Source organism: Spermophilus citellus (assembly GCF_964194105.1).
Source record: "Spermophilus citellus genome assembly, chromosome: 6".
Lineage (NCBI taxonomy): Eukaryota > Metazoa > Chordata > Mammalia > Rodentia > Sciuridae > Spermophilus > Spermophilus citellus.
The window spans coordinates 157,107,928-157,129,878 of NC_138187.1; the positions used below are offsets into that span (position 1 = coordinate 157,107,928).

General features: G+C 34.5%; 1 protein-coding gene across 5 annotated transcripts in view; it reads left to right on the plus strand.

Annotated features, from left to right (window-relative positions):
- Window positions 1-19,643, plus strand: part of COP1 (COP1 E3 ubiquitin ligase) — a 177,817-nt gene extending 158,174 nt beyond the window's left edge. For all 5 annotated transcript variants that reach the window (XM_081299558.1, XM_081299561.1, XM_081299559.1 and 2 more), the window contains 2 exons: window positions 17,150-17,194; window positions 19,308-19,643. In XM_081299558.1, the coding sequence (XP_081155684.1) occupies window positions 17,150-17,194; window positions 19,308-19,325 (63 nt within the window). In that variant the 3' untranslated portion in view covers window positions 19,326-19,643. The remainder of the gene's footprint in view (window positions 1-17,149; window positions 17,195-19,307) is intronic.
- Window positions 19,644-21,951: the final 2,308 nt, after the last annotated feature.

Consider the following 21,951-nt stretch of genomic DNA (forward strand, 5'->3'; position numbering starts at 1 on the left):
CCCATTTTGTGGGTTGTCTCTTCACATTCCTAATTGTTTCCTTTACTATATAAAGCTCTTATCAATTTTTGGAGTCAGAAAGATATGAGTTCAAAGCTCTAACATTTCCAAACTATGTCATCAAGGGCAAGTTACTCAAACTCTCTGAATCTTAATAAAGCTGGGATAAGAGAAATATTGTTATGGAGAAACATGATACACATGGGCCTGAAATAAAGGATATATCTTACAAATGACTTTTCTTTTAGTGAAGGAAAGATGTTCTGAGCTCAGGTATTCAAGGAAAGCAAGCAAAGTAGCCCAAAGTGATCAAATGGGTAGGAAGAAAATCTGAAGATTATTATGCAGGCTAAAAGAATAATTTAAAAAACCCAAACTGTCAAAAATCATGAAATAAAAAAGTTACTTGCTAATAATGTTATAGGTTATTTAACCTTAAAACCAATTCTATCTAATGATCTGCATTATAAAGCTGGGTGTGGTGGTGTATAACCCTGGTTCCTGGGGAGGTTGAGGTAGGAGACTCCCGGAGACTGGAGTGAGGTGATATGTTAGAGTAGTTTTGATTTGCATTTCTCTGATTGCTAGAGATGATGAGCATTTTTTCATATATTTGTTGATTGATTGTATATCCTTTTCTGAGAAGTTGTCTGTTCAGGTCCTTGGCCCACTTGTTGATTGTGTTATTTGGGGTTTTTTAATTTAGTATGTTTGTATGAATATGTAATAACAAATCCCATTAATATGTACAACTATAATGCACCAATAAAAAATGTGGGGAAAAAGAAAATAATGGTATGTGGGGGAAAAGCTTTATATATATTATGTTAAGAAATCAGAAAACATTGAGATTATGAATAATGACTTTTGGTCAGTTAAGTCCAATACTGGATTTAAAGTAAACATGAAATGCATATTTATGCCTGTGTTTGTTTTATACTTTTTAAATTGATATTGAAATATAATTTCTGTAAATGTGGGCTGGGGATGTGGCTGAAGCAGTAGCACGCTTGCCTGGTGTGCTTGCGGCCCGGGTTCGATCCTCAGCACCACATACAAAGATGTTGTGTCCACCGAAAACTAAAAAAAAAATAAATATTAAAAAATTCTCTCTCTCTCTCTCAAAAAAAAATTCTGTAAATGTAAACTATAAACACTTTAGAAGTAGTTGATGATATTGATAAATGATTTATAAATGGTAATTACTACCTCAGATCAAATACAAAACATTTTTCAACACCCAGAAGTTCCTTTATAACACCTTGTAATCAATTCCATTCCCTTCTGCACTCAAGGATATTGATAATCTGCTTTTTCTCTCCATGTGTTATTTTTGTTTATTCTAGAATTTCATATAATAGGAATAACACTGTTTGTTTGTTTTTTGCATGTCTAGCTTCTTGTGTTCACCTGATATGTTTGAAATTTGTTCACATTATTGCCTGTATCTATAGTTTTATTTTTTGCTTTCAGTTTTTAACCACATAGCATTCCAACTATACCACAAGTTATATATGTATCCACCAATTTTGAATATTAAGCATGTTTGCAGTATTGAACTGTTTCGAAAAGAGCTGCTGCAGACATCAGAAACAAGTATTTGCATAATAGATCTTATAATTTCTTTTGTATGAATACCTAGAAATGGAATTGCTAGATCATAGGGTAGATGTGAACCTAACTTTATAAGAAATTATCAAACCTTTTTTAAAAGTTGTTAGATTGGGGCTGGGGTTGTGGCTCGGCAGTAGAGTGCTTGCTTAGCACATGTGAGGCCCTGATTCAATCCTCAGCACCACATAAAAATAAATTAATAAAAAAATAGGTATTGTGTCCAACTACAACAAAAAAATAAAAATATTTTTTTAAAAAAGTTGCTAGATTATTTTTCACTCCTGCCACTATCCTGTGATTGATCATTCCAGTTGTTCTTTATCCTTGCCAGCACTTAATATTGTCAGTCTTTAGTTGCCCTAATTACTATAAGTGGTATTTCTTAAATTTTGATGAAGTCCAATTTATCAAGTTTTTTTATGCCACCTTTTTTGTATTCTAAGAAAAGTTGCCAACCCTGAAGATTTTATCCTACTTTTTTTTCTAAAGGCCTTATTATTTTAGCTTTTGCATTTATATGTTTGATCTGTTTAGAATTAATTTTTGTAATGATATGTCATAAAGATTTAGGTTCTCTCTTTTTTCCCCCCATAATATAAAGCTATTCCAGCAGATTCACTTTCTCCTCATGCTTATAGTTGTTTCAGCACCATTTGTAAAATTACTTTTTATTTACTTGCCAAGTTATTTTGAAATTCATTTGACCATGTCTGTTTTGGGGCTATTCTTGCTTTAAAAGTTTGTGGGGTTTTAATTAGGATTGCATAGATAATTTAGGAGGAATTGATATCTTAACTAAATTGAGTCTCAAGTCTATGAACATGATATTTCTGCCATTTTTTTAAGTGTTCTGTAATCTCTCTCAGCATTGTTTTATAATTTCCAGCGTCTAGGTTTTACGTATATTTTAGGTTTGTCCATAAGTGGTTTGTGTTTCTTATACTATCATAAGTGGTATTTTTGTGAAGGATCCATGTGCTGCTGAGAAAAATGTGTAACTACTTGATGTTGGGTGGTATATTCTATATATGTCAATTAAGTCTAGGTTGTTAATTGTGTTGTTGAGTTCTATAGTTTCCTTATTTAACTTTTGTTTGGAAGATCTGTCCAGTGGTGAGAGAGGTGTGTTGAAGTCTCCCATGATTATTGTATGGTGGTCTATTAGACTCTTGTACTTGAGCAGAGTTTGCTTGATGAACGTAGCTGCACCATTGTTTGGGGCATATATATTTATGATTGTTATGTCTTGTTGGTGTATGGTTCCCTTGAGCAGTATGCAGTGTCCCTCTTTATCCTTTTTGATTAACTTTGGCTTGAAATCTATTTTGTTTGATATGAGTATGGACACTCCTGCTTGTTTCCGCAGTCCATATGAGTGGAATGATTTTTCCCAGCCTTTCACCTTCAGTCTATGTATATCTTTTCCTATCAAATGCGTCTCCTGTAGGCAACATATTGTTGGATCTTGTTTTGTGATCCATTCGACTAGCCTGTGTCTCTTAATTGGTGAGTTTAAGCCATTAACATTTAGGGTTATTATTGAGATTTGGTTTGTTCCTCCAGTCATATTTGTTTATTTATGTTACTAAACCTGATTAGTTTTCCTCTTTGGTTACTTTCCCCCCTTTACTGTCCTACCTCCCACTGATGGTTTTCAATGTTATTTTCAGTTTCCTCTTCCTGTAATGTTTTGCCAAGGATTTTTTGAAGAGATGGTTTTCTAGCTGCAAATTCTTTTAACTTTTGTTTATCGTGAAAGGTTTTAATTTCATCTTCCATCCTGAAGCTTAATTTCGCCGGATACACGATTCTTGGTTGGAGACCATTTTCTTTCAGTGTTTGAAAAATGTTATTCCAGGATCTTCTAGCTTTCAGAGTCTGTGTTGAGAGATCAGCTGTTATCCTGATTGGTTTGCCCCTAAATGTAATCTGCTTTCTTTCTCTTGTAGCTTTTAAAATTCTCTCCTTATTCTGTATGTTGGGCATCTTCATTATAATGTGTCTAGGTGTGGATCTCTTATGATTTTGCACTTTTGGCGTCCTGTAGGCTTCTAGGATATGGGATTCTGTTTCATTCTTCAAGTCTGGGAAGTTTTCTTGTATTATTTCATTGAATAGATTGTTCATTCCTCTGGTTTGGAGCTCCGTGCCCTCCTGTATCCCAATGACTCTTAAGTTTGGTCTTTTAATGTTATCCCATATCTCTTGGATGTTCTGCTCATGGTTTCTTAGCAGTCTTGCTGAACTGTCTATGTTCTTCTCAAGTTGAAATACTTTGTCTTCATTGTCTGATGTTCTATCTTCTAAGTGATCTATTCTGCTGGTAGTATTGTCAATTGAGGTTTTAAGTTGGTTTATTGCTTCCTGCATTTCTAGGATTTCTATTTGTTTGTTTTTTATTACTTCTAACTCCCTGTGAAATTGATCTTTTACTTCCTGGATTTGTTTCTGTAGTTCCTTGTCAATGTGATCTTTCATTGTCTGATTTTGCTGTCTCATGTCTTCCTTGAGACTCCAGATCATCTGAAGCATGTATATCCTGAACTCTTTATCTGACATTCCATCTGTTGCAGCTATTACCTCTTCTAGAGTTGAGTTGACCTGCATTGCTTGTGGTCCTTTCTTTCCTTGTCTTTTCATGTTGCTTGCGTTTCTTTCTGCTTCGTGAAACTGTTGTGTTTTTGAAAATTTTCCCCCTGTTTATTTATGTTGCTCTTGTATATTTGGGATATCTCTCTTGTAGGGCGGGTAGTGGCTGTGATCCTCCTCTAATCAGGGTGATCTATCCACTACGCTTGTTGGTCGTAGGTCTGCCCGCCCTGCGGGCACGGGTGGCTGCTCTACTCTGCCCCCACTCCAATTGCGGTGACGTTCCTACCACATCCTCGGATAGTTGGTCCTGATCCGGACGTGGGCAGATCATATATTATGTCACAGGACAACTCTTAGACAATATAAAGGAGTAGAAATAATACCATGCATCCTATCTGATCATAATGGAATGAAACTGAAAATCAACAATAAAAGAAGGAAGGAAAAATCATGCATCACATGGAGAATGAACAATAGGTTACTGAATGATCAATGGGTCATAGAAGACATCAAGGAGGAAATTAAAAAATTCTTAGAGATAAATGAAAACACTGACACAACATATCGGAATCTATGGGACACATTGAAAGCAGTTTTAAGAGGAAAATTCATTGCTTGGAGCGCATTCCTTAAAAAAAGAAAAAACCAACAAATAAACGATCTCATATATCATCTCAAAATCCTAGAAAAAGAAGAGCAAAATAACAGCAAAAGAAGTAGAAGGCAAGAAATAATTAAAATCAGAGCTGAAATTAATGAAATTGAAACAAAAGAAACAATTGAAAAAATTGACAAAACCAAAAGTTGGTTCTTTGAAAAAATAAATAAAATTGACAGACCCTTAGCCATGCTAACGAAGAGAAGAAGAGAGAGAACCCAAATTACTAGCATACGGGATGAAAAAGGCAATATCACAACAGACACTTCAGAAATACAGAAGATAATCAGAAATTACTTTGAATCCTTATACTCCAATAAAATAGAAGATAGTGAAGGCATCGATAAATTTCTTAAGTCATATGATCTGCCCAGATTGAGTCAGGAAGATATAGACAACCTAAACAGACCAATAACAATAGAGGAAATAGAAGAAACCATCAAAAGACTACCAACTAAGAAAAGCCCAGGACCGGATGGGTATACAGCAGAATTTTACAAAACCTTTAAAGAGGAACTAACACCAATACTTTTCAAGTTATTTCAGGAAATAGAAAAAGAGGGAGAACTTCCAAATACATTCTACGAGGCCAACATCACCCTGATTCCTAAACCAAACAAAGACACTTCAAAGAAAGAAAACTACAGACCAATATCTCTAATGAACCTAGATGCAAAAATCCTCAATAAAATTCTGGCGAATCGGATTCAAAAACATATCAAAAAAATTATACACCATGATCAAGTAGGATTCATCCCTGGGATGCAAGGCTGGTTCAATATACGGAAATCAATAAATGTTATTCACCACATCAATAGACTTAAAAATAAGAACCATATGATCATCTCGATAGATGCAGAAAAGGCATTCGACAAAGTACAGCATCCCTTTATGTTCAAAACTCTAGAAAAATTAGGGATAACAGGAACATACCTCAACATTGTAAAAGCAATCTATGATAAGCCACAGGCCAGCATCATTCTGAATGGAGAAAAATTGAAGGCATTCCCTCTAAGATCTGGTACAAGACAGGGATGCCCTCTCTCACAACTTCTGTTCAACATAGTCCTCGAAACACTGGCCAGAGCAATTAGACGAAAGAAATTAAAGGCATAAAAATAGGAAAAGAAGAACTTAAATTATCACTATTTGCAGACGATATGATTCTATACCTAACAGACCCAAAAGGGTCTACAAAGAAACTATTAGAGTTAATAAATGAATTCAGCAAAGTGGCGGGATATAAAATCAACACGCATAAATCAAATGCATTCCTGTATATCAGCGACAAATCCTCTGAAACGGAAATGAGGACAACTACTCCATTCACAATATCCCCAAAAAAAATAAAATACCTGGGAATCAACCTAACAAAAGAGGTGAAAGACCTATACAATGAAAACTACAGAACCCTAAAAAGAGACATAGAAGAAGAACTCAGAAGATGGAAAAATATACCCTGCTCATGGATAGGCAGAACTAACATCATCAAAATGGCGATATTACCAAAAGTTCTCTATAAGTTCAATGCTATCCCAATCAAAATCCCAACAGCATTTCTTGTAGAAATAGATAAAACAATCAGGAAATTCATATGGAATAATAAAAGACCCAGAATAGCAAAAACAATGCTAAGCAGGAAGTGTGAATCAGGCGGTATAGCGATACCAGACTTCAAACTATACTACAGAGCAATAGTAACAAAAACAGCATGGTACTGGTACCAAAACAGGCGAGTGGACCAATGGTACAGAATAGAAGACACAGTAACCAATCCGCAAAACTACAACTATCTTATATTTGATAAAGGGGCTAAAAGCATGCAATGGAGGAAGGATAGCATCTTCAACAAATGGTGCTGGGAAAACTGGAAATCCATTTGCATCAAAATGAAACTGAATCCCTTTCTCTCGCCATGCACAAAAGTTAACTCAAAATGGATCAAGGAGCTCGATATTAAATCAGAGACACGGCGTCTGATAGAAGAAAAAGTCGGCTATGATCTACATACTGTGGGGTCAGGCCCCAAATTCCTCAATAGGACACCCATAGCGCAAGAGTTAACAACCAGAATCAACAAATGGGACTTACTCAAACTAAAAAGTTTTCTCTCAACAAAAGAAACAATAAGAGAGATAAACAGGGAGCCTACATCCTGGGAACAAATCTTTACCCCACACACTTCAGATAGAGCCCTAATATCCAGAGTATACAAAGAACTCAAAAAATTAGATAATAAGATAACAAATAACCCAATCAACAAATGGGCCAAGGACCTGAACAGACACTTCTCAGAGGAGGACATACAATCAGTCAACAGTACATGAAAAAATGCTCAACATCGCTAGCAGTCAGAGAAATGCAAATCAAAACCACCCTAAGATACCATCTCACTCCAGTAAGATTGGCAGCCATTAAGAAGTCCAACAACAACAAGTGCTGGCGAGGATGCGGGGAAATGGGTACACTTGTTCATTGTTGGTGGGACTGCAAAATGGTGCAGCCAATTTGGAAAGCAGTATGGAGATTTCTTGGAAAGCTGGGAATGGAACCACCATTTGACCCAGCTATTCCCCTTCTCGGTCTATTCCCTAAAGACCTAACAAGAGCAGGCTACAGGGACACTGCTATATTGATGTTCATAGCAGCACAATTCACGATAGCAAGATTGTGGAACCAACCTAGAAGCCCTTCAGTAGATGAATGGATTTAAAAAATGTGGCATTTATACACAATGGAGTATTACTCTGCAATAAGAAATGACAAAATCATAGAATTTGGAGGGAAATGGATGGCATTAGAGCAGATTATGCTAAGTGAAGCTAGCCAATCCTTAAAAAACAAATGTCAAATGTCTTCTTTGATATAAGGGGAGTAACCAAGGACAGGGTAGAGACGAAGAGCTGGAGAAGAAGAATAACATTAAACAGGGATGATAGGCGGGAGGGAAAGTGAGAGTTAAGGGAAATTGCATGGAATTGGAAGGTGAGCCTCAGGGTTATACACAATTACATATAAGAGGAAAGGAGGAGTAGGAGAAAAATTATATAAGTGGAAGAAACGATTTATAGTAGAGGGGATGGAGAGAGGGGGAGGGGAGGGGAGGGGAGGGGTGGGGAGGGGTGAGGGGACAGTGGAGAATGGGATAGACAGCAGAATACATCAGTCACTAGAAAGGCAATTTGTAAATCAATGGAAATGTAACTGATGTGACACAGCAATCTGTATACGGGGTAAAAATGGGAGTTCATAACCCACTTGAATCAATCTGTGAAATATGGCATATTAAGAACTATGTAATGTTTTGAACAACCAACAATAAAATAAAAAAAAAAAAAAAAGAAACCATCAATGACGTGAAGAGATAGCCTAGAGCGGGAGAAGATCTTCACCATATGCACATCAGACACAGCACTAATCTCCAGGGTACACAAAGAACTCACAAAAGCTTACCACCAAAAAACAAATGACCCAATCAATAAATGGGCTAAGGAACTGAACAGACACTTCTCAGAAGATCAACAAATGTATGAAAAAAAAAATGTTCAACATCTCTAGCAATTAAAGAAAGGCAAATCAAAACGACTCTAAGATTTCATCTCACTCCAGTCAGAATTGTAGCTCAGTTGGTAGAGCATTTGCCTTGCTATTATAATGCTGATCTCAAAGATCTGACTGAAAGTCAAATAAAGTTAGTAAGAGGCACTGTGTTTGATCCTCAGCACCACATAAAAACAAATAAATAAAATAATGGTTTTGTGTCTGTCTACAACTAAAAGAAAGAATACAAGCAATAATAAATGTTGGCGAGGATGTGGGGGGAAATCACACTCTTATATTGCTGGTGGGACTGCAAATTGGTGCAACCACTCTGAAAAGCAATATGGAGCTTCCTCAGAAAACTTGGAATGGAACCACCATTTGACCCAGCTATCCAAAAAAAAAAAGAAAAAAAAAAAAGAAGTGGTATTTTTAAAAATTCTCCTTGCTGTTTATTCATTGCTGGTTTATAGAGATAAATTTATTTTGGTGTAATTGACGTTGTGTTGTGACAGCTCTACTTAAGTCAGTTTATTAATTCTAGCAGTTATTTTTAAATCATTAGGATTTTCTATATAGGTGATCATGTCATTTGTAAATAAAGACAGTTTTATTTCTTCCTTCGGATTTCTGTATTCTTTCTTTGTTCTTTTTGACTATCACACTGGTTAATATCTCTAATATGATTGTATAGAAATGATGAGAACAAGCATTCTCATTTTCCTCCAGATTTGAAGGAGGAAGGTTCCAGTCTTTCAGCAATAAGTATAAAGAAATTTTTCATAGGTATCCCTTATCACCTTGGGGGGGTTAAGATTTTTTATTTTGAATGTATGATGAATTCTGTCACGTGCATTTTTGTTATCTGTTAATTGTGATTATGATTTTTCTAGAGGCCTTAGTGAACTATGTTAATTGATTAGTGTGTGTGTAGCACACATGTGCATGTGCTGGGAATTGACCCCAAGGACAAGTACTAAGCATGTACTACTTAGCTATACTCCTGCCCTTTCATTAATTTTCTTAATAATAAAACCCAGCCATTTGCTTACACTCCTGTAATCGTAGTGACTCTGAAGAGTGAATCAGGAGAATTGCAAGTTCAAGGCTAGCCTCAGTAATTTAGCAAGACACTGCCTGAAAATAAAATGTAGCTCAGTGATAAAGCATCCCTGGGTTCAATTTGTAAGTACCACCAAATAAATAAGTAGTATATACACACATGACACAATTTGACTCTTGATAAACTCAACTTATTCATAATGTTTTAGATATATATATATATATATATATATATATATATATATATATATATGTATATATATAAGAGTGTGTGTGTGTGTGTGTGTGTGTGTGTATGTATATATGTATATATATGGTTGAATTCTCTTTACTGGTATTTGATTAAGATTTTTTACATCTGTTTATAAAGGAAATTGGTCTTTTTTTTCATGTCTTTCTCTAGCTTTGATTCATAGACTGAAAATATTTTTTGCCCCTCAATTTAAAAATTTTTTTCTTCTTTATATTAAGGAATTTGCATCTTTCACATAATTGTTCCTTTCATTACCTGTCACTTTTATTGGCATAAAGTTGTTCATAATATTTATCTCCTGATTATTGTTCTAATACCTGTAGCATATTTCATGATATCCCCTAATTTGTTCCTGATAGTAATTTATATGTTTCTTATCTTTTTGTAGAGGTTTATCAATTTTGTTGATTTTTTTTTCCCCAAAGAACTGGGTTTTTGTTTGATAATTTTTAATCTGTTTAGTCTATCTTATTGATAATCTGCTTTTTACTACAGCCATTTTTGTATGTATGTTGTGTGTGAATTGGTTTTTTCCTAGCTCTCTAAGGTGCAAGTTATTATATTATTAATATTAAAACTTTCTGCTTTACTAAACATTGAAAGTTATAATTTTCTAAGTATTGTTTTAACTGCATTACACAAATGTTGATGGTTTTGTTGTCTTTTTAGGCAAAATAGTTTCCCATTTTCCTTTAAGTTCTTATTTGACCTTTGAATTATTTGAAGTATGTTTTCCAAATTTTCAAATATCCGAGGATTTTTTACAGATTTTTTTTTGTTATTGTTTTTTACTCTAGTGAAGTTTTATCAGAAAATATGCTTATATGATTTCACTCCTTTAAATTTACTGAAATGTGTTTTCTCTACATGGTCTGTTTTGATGACTTCTTCACATACACTTAAAGAGGATGTATATTTTGTCATGTTAGTAAAATATTTCTTTAAGTATTAATTTGATCAATTTGGTTTTGAAAATGAAGTCATGTATTTGATTTTTTTCTGTCTACTTTTTGATTATTGAGAAGCATGTTAAAATCGACAAAAATTAGTATTGATTTATACTTAATTCAGTTGTATCCATTTTTGTTTCGTGCATTTTGAAGATCTGTTTTAAACATGTATGTATTTAAGAATACATGTACCTAGTTATATAATTATGAAATGTTATTATGTATCTCATATTTGTCATGAATCCACTTTTTCTTATATCAGTATAGCCATTTCAGTTTTCTTGTGATTAGTCTTCACATGGTTTATCTTTTTTCTTTTACTTTATATCTATATTTTTATATTTAAAGTGTGTTTCTTATGGATAGCATTGAGTTAGATCTTATTTCTCTCCAGTCTTATGATCTCTGCATTTAATTACAGTATTTAAACCATTTACATTTAATTATCAATGTGGTTGGAATCATGTTTGTCATCTTACTTCTTTTTCTATTTGTCCTATCTGTTCTATGTTCCACTGACCCTTATTTCTTTTCAAAATTATGTTTATAATTTATTTGTCTTGCTAGCTTATTAACTTTATTATTTCTTTTACATTATTACTGAGTTTTCTAAAGTTTATAATATTCATGTTGAAGTTTCTACATTCTATGCTTTGGATTATATTTTACCACAATGTATAATGGAAAAGCCTTACAACAATATGCTCCTGTTTTCCCTTTTTATCCTTGTGCTTTTGATATCATATTTTACTTCTGTAAATATTATAATCACCATAATGCATATTACATTTAGCTTAAGTAGTCAACTGTTACTTACATTTACTTTAAGTAGTCAGTTACCTGTTAAGGAAATTTTAAAACAAATATATTTTATATTCTCCTACATATTGACCATTTTCAGCAGTTTGCATCTCCTTTTTTATATATGAATTCTCATGTGATATTACATTCCTTCAGCTTTTAGAACTTTCTTTAATAATGTCTTATAGTATACATCTGCTTGTAAAAAAATGATCTTAGATTTGTTTTCTCTGAAAATGTTTTGTCTTCATTTTGAGATAATATGTCTAGATTGATAGCTCTCTCTTTTCATAATTTTAAAGACATTATCTTCTGGTTTATACTGCCTCTGATGCTAACTTGTTTCTTGTTCCTCTGCATATAATTGTCTTTTTTCCTCTGGATATTTTCAAAAATTTGTTGTTTGTTTTCAGCCACGTAACTGATGTGCCTTGGTGTAGTATTTTTTTCTGTATGAAAATTGTTAAACTTCTAAGATGTGTGGGTTTCAAATTTGCAAATTTGAAAAAATTTTTTCTCATGTATTCATATACTTTTTCTTCGCTCCCTCTTCTATTTGGGATTTTAATTATACATTGATTAGATTGCATATTGTCCTATATAGGCCACTAAAATGCTAATCTCTGTTTTTCCCCCAGTCTTTTTCCTCTGCTTCAGATTTGTTTTGTTTCCTGTTTGTCAAATATATTATTGTGTTATTCTCCATTATGTCATCTTTCTCCCTGGTTGTGCCCATCCAATGAATTTCTCATTTCAAATACTGTACTTTTCAGGTAGATAGGTTCCATTTGGTTTTTATAACTATGCCTTCCATTGCTTTTCGCATTAAATTCACTGTTTCCTTTAAACACTTGAAACATAATTATAATACCCTTGAAAATCCTCATGATATTTTTATTGTCTTTGTCATTACTTAATGTGTTTATTGATTTTTCTTTCATGGGTTTGTTTTGCCTTTTATATGCCTTGTTGTTGAATGTCTAAATTTTGTTGAATTCTTAGAAGTTCTGAAGTTTGTCCTGACAAAAAGTTATGTTTTTAAAATAAACTTGGTTCTTTGACCCTTGTTTTCAAGCTTTGTCGGGTAAATCCAAAGTAGCAATCAGGACACTTGCTATGAAGGACTAGATAGCAAATATTTCAGGTTGTATAAGCCATATGGTATGTTATGGATCATTGACATTGCCACTACAGTGCAAAGGCAGCCATAGATAATATATATAAATAAATAATGATAGCTGTGTTCCATAAAAATTTAAATACATAAAGACAGGCAGTGGCGTGGTATATATATACAGCTATAGTTTGCTCTCTTTAGGTTTAAAGAAGCATTTACTTTACATTTAGCTTAACCCTACTAAATTCAGCAACTCAAGGGACTTTGCTGAGTGCCCAGTGCTAGTCTGTGAGGTCTTTTCGCTCTAGCTGGCACTCAACACTTGAACATCTCTCAGTCCTTTGTGAACTCTGGAATTTGATAATGTTATGCATTTCCAATATTCATGTTTTCTGTATTTATTGTTATTTTCTCAGCCTGGTAGTTTCACCCTAATGTAGAGTTTATTATGTGGACACAGAATGAAAGGGACCCCTAACCAAATTGCCAGAGTGCTACTTCTTTGTGGCTTCCTCCTCTGTGGTACTTTTGCCTTACAAATTCTATCTATCCCAAGTCTCTGTCTCCTCAAGTCATTAAGCCCACTGTTTTGCTCAGACTCCTCTCTATTCTGTTTGGATTCCCCATCTTTACTTTGTGGTCCAGAAATTACCTCCCAGCAGAAAGCAAAGGGGATGGTAAGACACCTCACTTATTTCTCTTCTCTTGGAGACTAGAGCCCTGCCGTTCAGTATTGCCAGATACATTTTGTTCAGGTTTCTAGTTTATAGTAAGAGAACAAATCCACTTTATTTAATTTGAAATAGCTAGAAATAGAAGTTGTTTTTATTTACATATCATAGGCTTAAAATATAATATAGATGTTTATGCCTATAATAAAACTTACACTTAAAATCAATTATATCGGTCTCCAGAAATAAATTCTCCAATTGCAAACTAAGCAGATAATTATTATTTTTCAACCTGCTCAGGATTTTAACATTGCCTATAATGGCTCTTCCGCAAGCACACCACTAAAAAGGAAACTGTTCTAGTAGATGCAGATTTGTTAGTTTAAGTTAGTTCACTGTCAGTGGCATTATAAGCAAGGTGGTTTATGTTGGTATATGTGATTTTTGTTTTTATAGAAGACCTGCTCACTTTTCCATTGTCTTTTCTTAATTGCTTCATATTAAGAGAAAATAGAAGATACTTTATTAGTTTAGTTGTGAGGAGAGTTTGGCAGTAGAACTGCTAAAAAAAAAAAAATATATTTACTTTAGGTTCTGCATAGCAGACTACAGGTAGCAATTACCAGCCATCCAAAATGCACAGGATTCATTCAAAACTTCTAACTGTAGTAACCTGTACATATCACTGCCAGACCTCTATAAAATAGCTGGTTTTATTTTCCTGTTGCGTGCAAAAATTAATTTATCTTAAGCTAATATCTGACGGCCTGACAGTTTAGTTCTAAATTATTTTTTTGTAATTACATGGTCTCTTGAGAGAGGAGGAATACTGAGATGTGCAAAGCTATTATTTTTCTTTTCTTTGTAAATTCAGTTAGTTTTGAATGTTTATGAGAATTCTTAGAACACTATATCATTTGTGTCAGCCCTAGAAGATCATTTGAACTAGGCAGTCAGTTCATATGTTGGCTTTTTTCTAAATGAGGTATTTGGGTTGGAGATGTGACTGAGTGGTGAGCACTTGCCTAGCATACACAAAGCCCTTGGTTCAGTCCCCAGCACAACAAGAAAAAGGATGGATATAGATATATATAGTTAAACAAGCTATTTCTCTTTCTCCACAAGTGAAAGTGTTAAGAGTAACCCTCTAATAGCATCAAACATGACTATTAATGCTATAGTTTACCGGTGACAAGTCCTTGCTTCCCTGAATGCTGAAGTATAATACCAGAGAAGCAGGCAGAGGCAAGTTTAGAGTGAAAAGTAGCTTTATTAAAGGACAGCAGAAAGAACTTCTTCCCAGAGGAAGAAGGGGACCCAAAAGGCGAATCTATGGAAGGATGAGGTCTTCCCTTTTTTATAGCTAAGGTCTTCTTTCAGCTTTCCCACACTCAGTCTTTTGTTTCCCTTTATCTTACAGTGATAGAATGCAGGTGGGAAGGCCCAAAAGGTGGGAGATAGGAGGGCTGAAGGAGTAATCTGGGCAGGAAGGGCCTGGGGCAGCTTTTGATTAGCATTTCCCTATTTGCTGGGAGCTGCTTCTTTAACAGTTCCTTAGGATGGGTTCCCAGGCCTTGGGGACACTAACATTTCAATTTCCCCAAGTGCTACTCTGGTTTCCTAGACTCCATTCTCTATAATGGCCTCCATTTTGTTTATCTTACTCTTTATTAGACCCGATTTACCTAACTATCTTTAAATCTGGCTTCAGTGCTAGGGTTACAAAAAGAAAGGGTTTCTTCATAGTGGGTAGTTATCAGAAGTCTTCTTTTCTTTAGTGTAGTACAGACTTTAGACCTCTCCTCTGTGATTATCTAGATAAATTACATTTTTTATATGGAGCCTAATCTTATACCTTAAGATAATACAGATCAAGCATCACTAATCCAAAAATCTAAACTCTGAAGCTTTTTGAACACCAATAAGTGCCCTATAAAATTACCTTCAGACTGTGTGTGTCTATAAGGTTTATATCTAATGTAAATGAATTTCATGTTTAGACTGGTCCCATTTACAAGATATCTTATGTGTAGGCAGATATTCCAAAATCCAAGTCACTTCTGGTCTCAACTCTTTCAGATAAGGGATATTCAACCTTTACCAAGTTTTCCTTCCACCAGAAATCATTTTTGAATTATGTTATTTATAATCCCTGTATTGGGCAGAAATGGGTACCCTGCTACCATCAAATGAGTCCTCATCTTTATCAGGTTTTGCTACCCTCCTCCTTTGTATTAAAAAGTGACTAGAACATAAATGGCAGAAAGAGATGAAGCTTTTGATTGTCACGTTGTCATGATGTTTTGTGTTCATATAACAGAGGGAACAATGCATGATAGCATATAGTGGTGGCAGCTCCTGGCAGTAGCTTTCTTGGAAACTGGAATCTTCTTAAATAGCAACAAGACTGATTAGTGCTATTTTTGACCTCATTTCTGGATGATTTTTAAGGGAGAATCATTTTTCTGAGTCTGTAGTGGCAGTTTCAAAGCACAGCTTTAAGTTTTTGTTAGAAAGAAATTCTATACAGTTCCTCTTTTTGCAGGCTTCTGAGTCAAGCATAGAAATTCTGCTTTCTCACTAGCTCAGAGTGAGTTAAATTTCCTAAGGAGACCCCAAACTTTCTCCAACCACTTTCTAAATTGAGATCACCAAAAGATCATTGGTCTCCTCACCTGAAACCTCCAATATGGAAGTACTGATTCTATTAAATCCCTGAGACAGTCTGTAATTCCCCAAAGAGGACATGTAAACTAACTCCAATTGTGATTTCTAAAAGTATTCTAATTTCACCCAAAATTCTGGGATAACAGAAAAACTTGTCTTTCCTTATATGCCTATAGTAACAAGATAAGCAATTTTCAAAAGTAGCTTTACTAAAAATAAAAAAAAAAAGTAAGGTGGTTTAAAATTCCTATACCATATTAAGGAAATAAAATTGTTAACTAGGCTGAAGTAACTTTTCCAGCACCTGGACCAAAAGCTTTTTTCTCTGCATCACTTGGTCCTGAAGCCTGAAGGATATTCAGGTTGATCCCATGCTTCATTGAAGTTGAACCACTATTTCTCATAGTTACCATCATATTTGGTCTTTCTGTCAACCACATGACCCCTCTGGCAGTCTTGAGTCTATTCACCCCTGAGCTCTCTATTCTGGAGAGCAAAAGACCCTTCCAAATTCCAGAGCCCTATTAGATGCCCCATTTCTAACAGAAGGATGACACAACTCTTCCTGCTTTCTGAGATTCTTCCTTGATGAATCATTCTAGACCATTCCTTTTCCTGCCTTTCCTACTTTCCAGAGAAATGTTTTCCCCCTAAGGTATAGAATATGAAAAAATACTTCAGGACATAAATTCTCATTCAGTTAATCACCAAGGCTATTAATAATGTGTATTGATGATAGAATATTTTTTAAAAGATAGTCTTTTTTCTCAAGACAAGCATTCCCATTTTCTTGTTTTCTTAATTATAAATGTTTTTTCATAGAGACTTGTGCCAAAGTTATTGGCAGCATTTACATCAGTTACTGGTATTGAATGGTGAAAACGAATGAAGGAGGAATGTTTTGGGAGAGCAGTTGCTCATTTTGTTTTTCTAAAGTCATTTGTATTTTATCTCATTTTTTGTTTTTCTTGGCTTCTTTCCATTGGCTGTCCTTTTCCCTTTTATTTTTCTTTATATTCAAAACTTTTCTTCTCCTGGCTTTTTAAAATTAAAACTTAATTCTCAAAATATATGGTTTTATGTTTAAAACCCATAGTTTAAAGCATATTAAAAATTGGCTCTCCACTCTAGATTCTATTGGTAGCTTAGGGTGAAGTGAAGAAAGAAGGATGAAGAAGAAATCATTCTCTTGACTGTACTTTAAAAGTTTTTGTTCTTTTCCAGGAGTCCAATGTGCTGATTGCTGCTAACAGTCAGGGTACAATTAAGGTAAGGTATTTTATAGATCTCCATTTTTAAACTCGGATCCATTTTTAGACTATAAAATGATCATGGAAATATACAGTTGTAGTGAACCTTGTAGGTCATTTCAGATTATGGGTCTCTGTCTCCTTATAAATGGCTTGATTGTAGGGGAAAGAAAGAGCTTGCAGCTGTGGAGATGGTAGTACTTGTTGAGGTTTATGAATGCTGGATGGATTGATAGATGGTCAGATGAAAAAGATTGAAGCATTCACAGTGGGCCAAGCGCTGTTGAGCTTCTCTTCTCTTACACTGTAGCTAACCAAAGGACATTCCCTGCCCAGGTCCAAAAACAGCAGGAGGTGCATATACATCCACTAGATTTAAATTTATCTTACTCTCATTTTACTTTTCCTCATGTTTCTCTTCCTTTTCTTTCCTGACAAACAGGTTTTTCTTCACTTGTCAAGGTGGGAGTTGAGAGTGTGGGAAAAAAATTTAGCGTTCAGTTGAAAATTGGTTGATCATGTGATGCCGTTACTATAATCTGAAAATTTGAGTGCCCCTTGGTAGTCTCAGTTATAAACTCATGATACAGTTTTCCACAGATTTTCCTTTGTAGTTAGGAGCTTAAAAAAATAAAAATGTTATCCACTTATACTATTGGATAGGTTAGCCCTTGGGCATAATTCCTTAGATAAGCAAATTATGAGCTAAGCAAAACAAACTTTCTAAACAAAACACCATTTGGGTGGCTTTTAGTACATGGATTTGATTAGCACATATTCCGAGAATACCTGTTCTTTCCACATATTTTTTCATGAAATATCAGGAAGCATTTTTTTTTTATATATATAACGTATCTACTTTACCTGCCAATGGGTATTAAATTTGCCATGAATTCCTTCAGCTCATCCTAAGTAGAGAATAACCCAGCCATCAAGGGAGAAAATTCAGTCCTAACAAGTACGATAGTGAGGAAATGGGCAAACTCAAAGCAGAACTGCATTGAACTGGTCAAACTAATTCACATGGTGACTACTTTTTAGACAGCTAGTTTCTCTAAAGCCTCTTCTAAAGAAAAACCATGGACAGCTTAAATGAAAACTAGGTTTTTGAAGTGATTAACATTTGTTATATTTTGAAGCCTCAAGCAAGATAGAAGGTCTTAGAATCTCTGATTTAATTGTCTCTTTTTACTCTTTGGGTCTCTCTTTATCTTAGCCTCATGGAATGGCATGAGTTAACAAAAAGAAACCTTACTCTTCAACAAGTTTGGCCTTTGGATCAATTGAAATTACTAAGATCTCTGCAGGAATTCAAAGCTACATTCATACTCATAGAGCCTCATTGATAAATCTAAGCTTTTTTAAAACAGTTTAGACCTCTTATGTTAAGTAGCTTACTTGTCCAATATAAAGACATCATTCCAACAGTCAAGTTAAACCTTAGCAGAGTAGCAAAGGTTGCATCTTTACATCTTTGCCCCCCAAAATTTTAGTCTCCTTGTAACTTAATTCTTTTTGACAGTGTCTCATAATTATCCTTGTGTTCATGGTCTTTTCTTAGCTATTTGCTCCCACTTTTTCTTATCTTTAGTTGTAGCAATATCACAACTTATTTTTATGAGAGGGTATTGCTTTAACACTAAAAACTAACAAAATACCTTGACACCAAATGATTAACCAGAAAATGAAAAAACTAGTAGAAAAAGGCAAAGTTTTATGTGCTATATACCTTGATCACTGGTGTTTGGTCAGTGGTTTGATCAAACTAGTGCTTATCAATAGAAGTAATAGATTATATCCTAAATAGTAATGTTTCAAGTTTTCTTTAAAATGTGGAAGAATACCAGTAGACATTCCATAAATGTATATTCATGCCACGTATCAGCCAGTTCATTTATACATGTTTTATCTTGAAGGCTCCCTAATTAAAATGGAGATAATTAATCTGAAAGAGTTCGTATAGTGGTTGATTTGAACGTAAGAAAGGGCTTATGTTCAATCCCTTCAAATTCGTTAGCATTATAACCAGGTGGTAAACATTTTTTATTTAGTTTCCACTGGTAAATACAATAAAGAGTCACTTTTATGTTGTAAAGTTATTATATAACACTAATCCTTTTTTTCCCCATTAGGTGCTAGAGTTGGTATGAAGGGTTTACTGAAGTCAAGGGTGTGGTTGATCCTGCCTAATACATCTGCAGCTGACAATGAGAGAAGAAACGAATGTCACATGAAGTCTCGCCCCAAAATCATCATGGGATTTGTATTCTTTTGAGTACTTTATTTCCTTTTTTTCCTTCTTTATGACCTTGGGACATTGGGAATGCCCAGCGAACTCTCCGCCATCAATGTAACTCCATGGACTTTGCTGCTGTTGGTGGTGTGGTTATCTAATTTTTGTGATAGGGAAACAAATTCTTTTGAATAAAAATAAATAACAAAAAATAATAAAAGTTTATTGAGCCACAGCTGAGCTGGGAAAAGTTTTGTCAAATGTAATGAGAGATACTTTTTTCAAGAAGTTGCACACATGAATTACAGAGGAATGTTTTAGTGGATAATTTTAAGATCCATATTTCCCAACCATTTTGAAATTATGTATATCAACTTAAACAAAACAAAGTATATGGGTATCTTTCAGAGAACTTAATGTTTACAATAGAAAAGATTACAATCACTAGTTCTCTTTGCCTTTTAAATGTCAACATATACATACCCTAAATGTCAAACAAGTCAATTTATTTTATAAAAATTATAGGTAACCTATCCAGGGTTAGACAGTGATTTGGATAAGGGTAAGCAGACTTTCTGGGAAGGCATGATGGTAAATATTTTAGGCTTTGCATGGCCATGTGGCTGTGTCATAGCTATTCAGCTCTTACGGGAGAGCAGCCACACATGTATGTGAATAAACAGGCTGGCTGGGAAATAGGAGGGGCAGACTTTGCCTGAAAATCATATCTTGCCAAATCCTGACTTAGAGGAAAACATTTCAAGCCATATCATCTCTTAGATTGTCTAATTTTATAACTTTTCTTCAGACTACAAAAGGAAAGAGGTTAGTAAAAAAGCAGGTCAAGCAGAAGTAACATAACAGCTCCTTTAAAAGTCTGAACACTTTTTAAGCAAAAGATAAAAGCAAAATTATGCTCCATGCTTTATAAAAGTAAACACTTGGAAAAGGTTGGTTGAATAAAGATATTCTTGACAAAGGTAATCAGAATATCCTCAACTTAAAATTATGAAACCTGTGACAAGATCATATTTTATTATCTAAACCTCTTGAAGCCAAGTGTTTTGGAACTTAGAAACTTGAATATTAGAAAATGTATAGAATACATATACTATATAAATAATCCCCAACAAAGTCTGGAGCAATATTCCACAAACTCATCAACACTCTGCAGCAAAGCAAATAAATGTTCTCACTATATGGGATTAATTAACAAAAGCTAAAAACAGTCTTGCATTAGTTCAAGTCAGGTTTTACCACCAAGCAAGTTTGCCTCAATGTAGGTGAATAATTTTAATTTCCAGATCTTCAAGAGAATTACATCCTACTTCTGGGAGGTAAGACTTTTTGGACTCAATTTTTAGAGAAAAGCTATACCTGTCACCAACCAGAACCTGATACTCCGGATATGTTTTCAGAGAGTAATGTGCTTTGGTGAAGATGCAGAAAGAATAGTCAAATGCAGATCCTTCACTTAACGAACCTCACTTAGGGGATGTGTGTACTTAAAAATCATTAAGTAAGAAGCAGAGAGTTAATGCCTCTTTGCATGCACTTAAATAGCAGATTATTATGTTGTTTTATTTGGCCTTTTTAAAATATTTTTTAGTTATACATGGACACAATATCTTTATTTTTTTATGGGATGCTGAGGATCAAACCCAGCGCCTCACATGTGTGAGGCAAGCTCTCTGCCACTGAGCCACAACCCCAGCCCTTGGCCTCACTTTTTTATGTCTTATTTCAAGCTTATTTCTATATTATAGAGTCATGTTAATTTCCATATGTTTGAAAGGATATCATAAGGTACATTTAGTTATCAAAGGAACTCTTTGTTCCTTTGATAACTAAATATATATCATTCTATGTTCTGATATATATTCATTTATATGAGAAGGGAACTAACATAATCTATAAGTAATGATTAGAAATGATGCACATTTTAAGACCAAAAGTACTTATTCAGATTAGCATAGGTTGTTGATAGGTTTCAGTTTAATCTTCATTTCAGTACATATTTGTAGGTCTTTCTCAGAGCTTGCTGTTGTTCCCAAGCACACACTTGTGTATGGGAAATGTTAAAGGTTGAAGTACACTATGAAGTTCTTGTAAGACGACTGAGCTACTGAGCATCAAAAGATGGAGGGAACTGAATTTTTTTGATGCATTCAGAAAGATGAGCCTGACTGGATCATTAGCAGGCAACGAGGAGAGAAGTATACAGTGAGTTTGAAAAGGTAGAGGAGCTGATAGGTAAGAGCTTCTAGGGCATGGGTGAGAGTTTAAATTTTGTTAAAGGAGGTGAAGGGAAGGGTTAATGAGAATGGCATGTTCTGATGGCTGGTGAATGGATGGATGAGACAAGAGCGCAGTTACATGATTAGTCAAGATTTGGTCCATGGGTCTTGGACCAAAGGTAGTAGCATTGTTCCACTCAAAAGCCTGTTTCAGCTAGTAGAGTTTGCCACAATCTTCATTCCTGTATCTTGGAAGATTCTTGGTTAACTTTTAAAGTTATTGTTTTATGCTAACCTGTCACAACA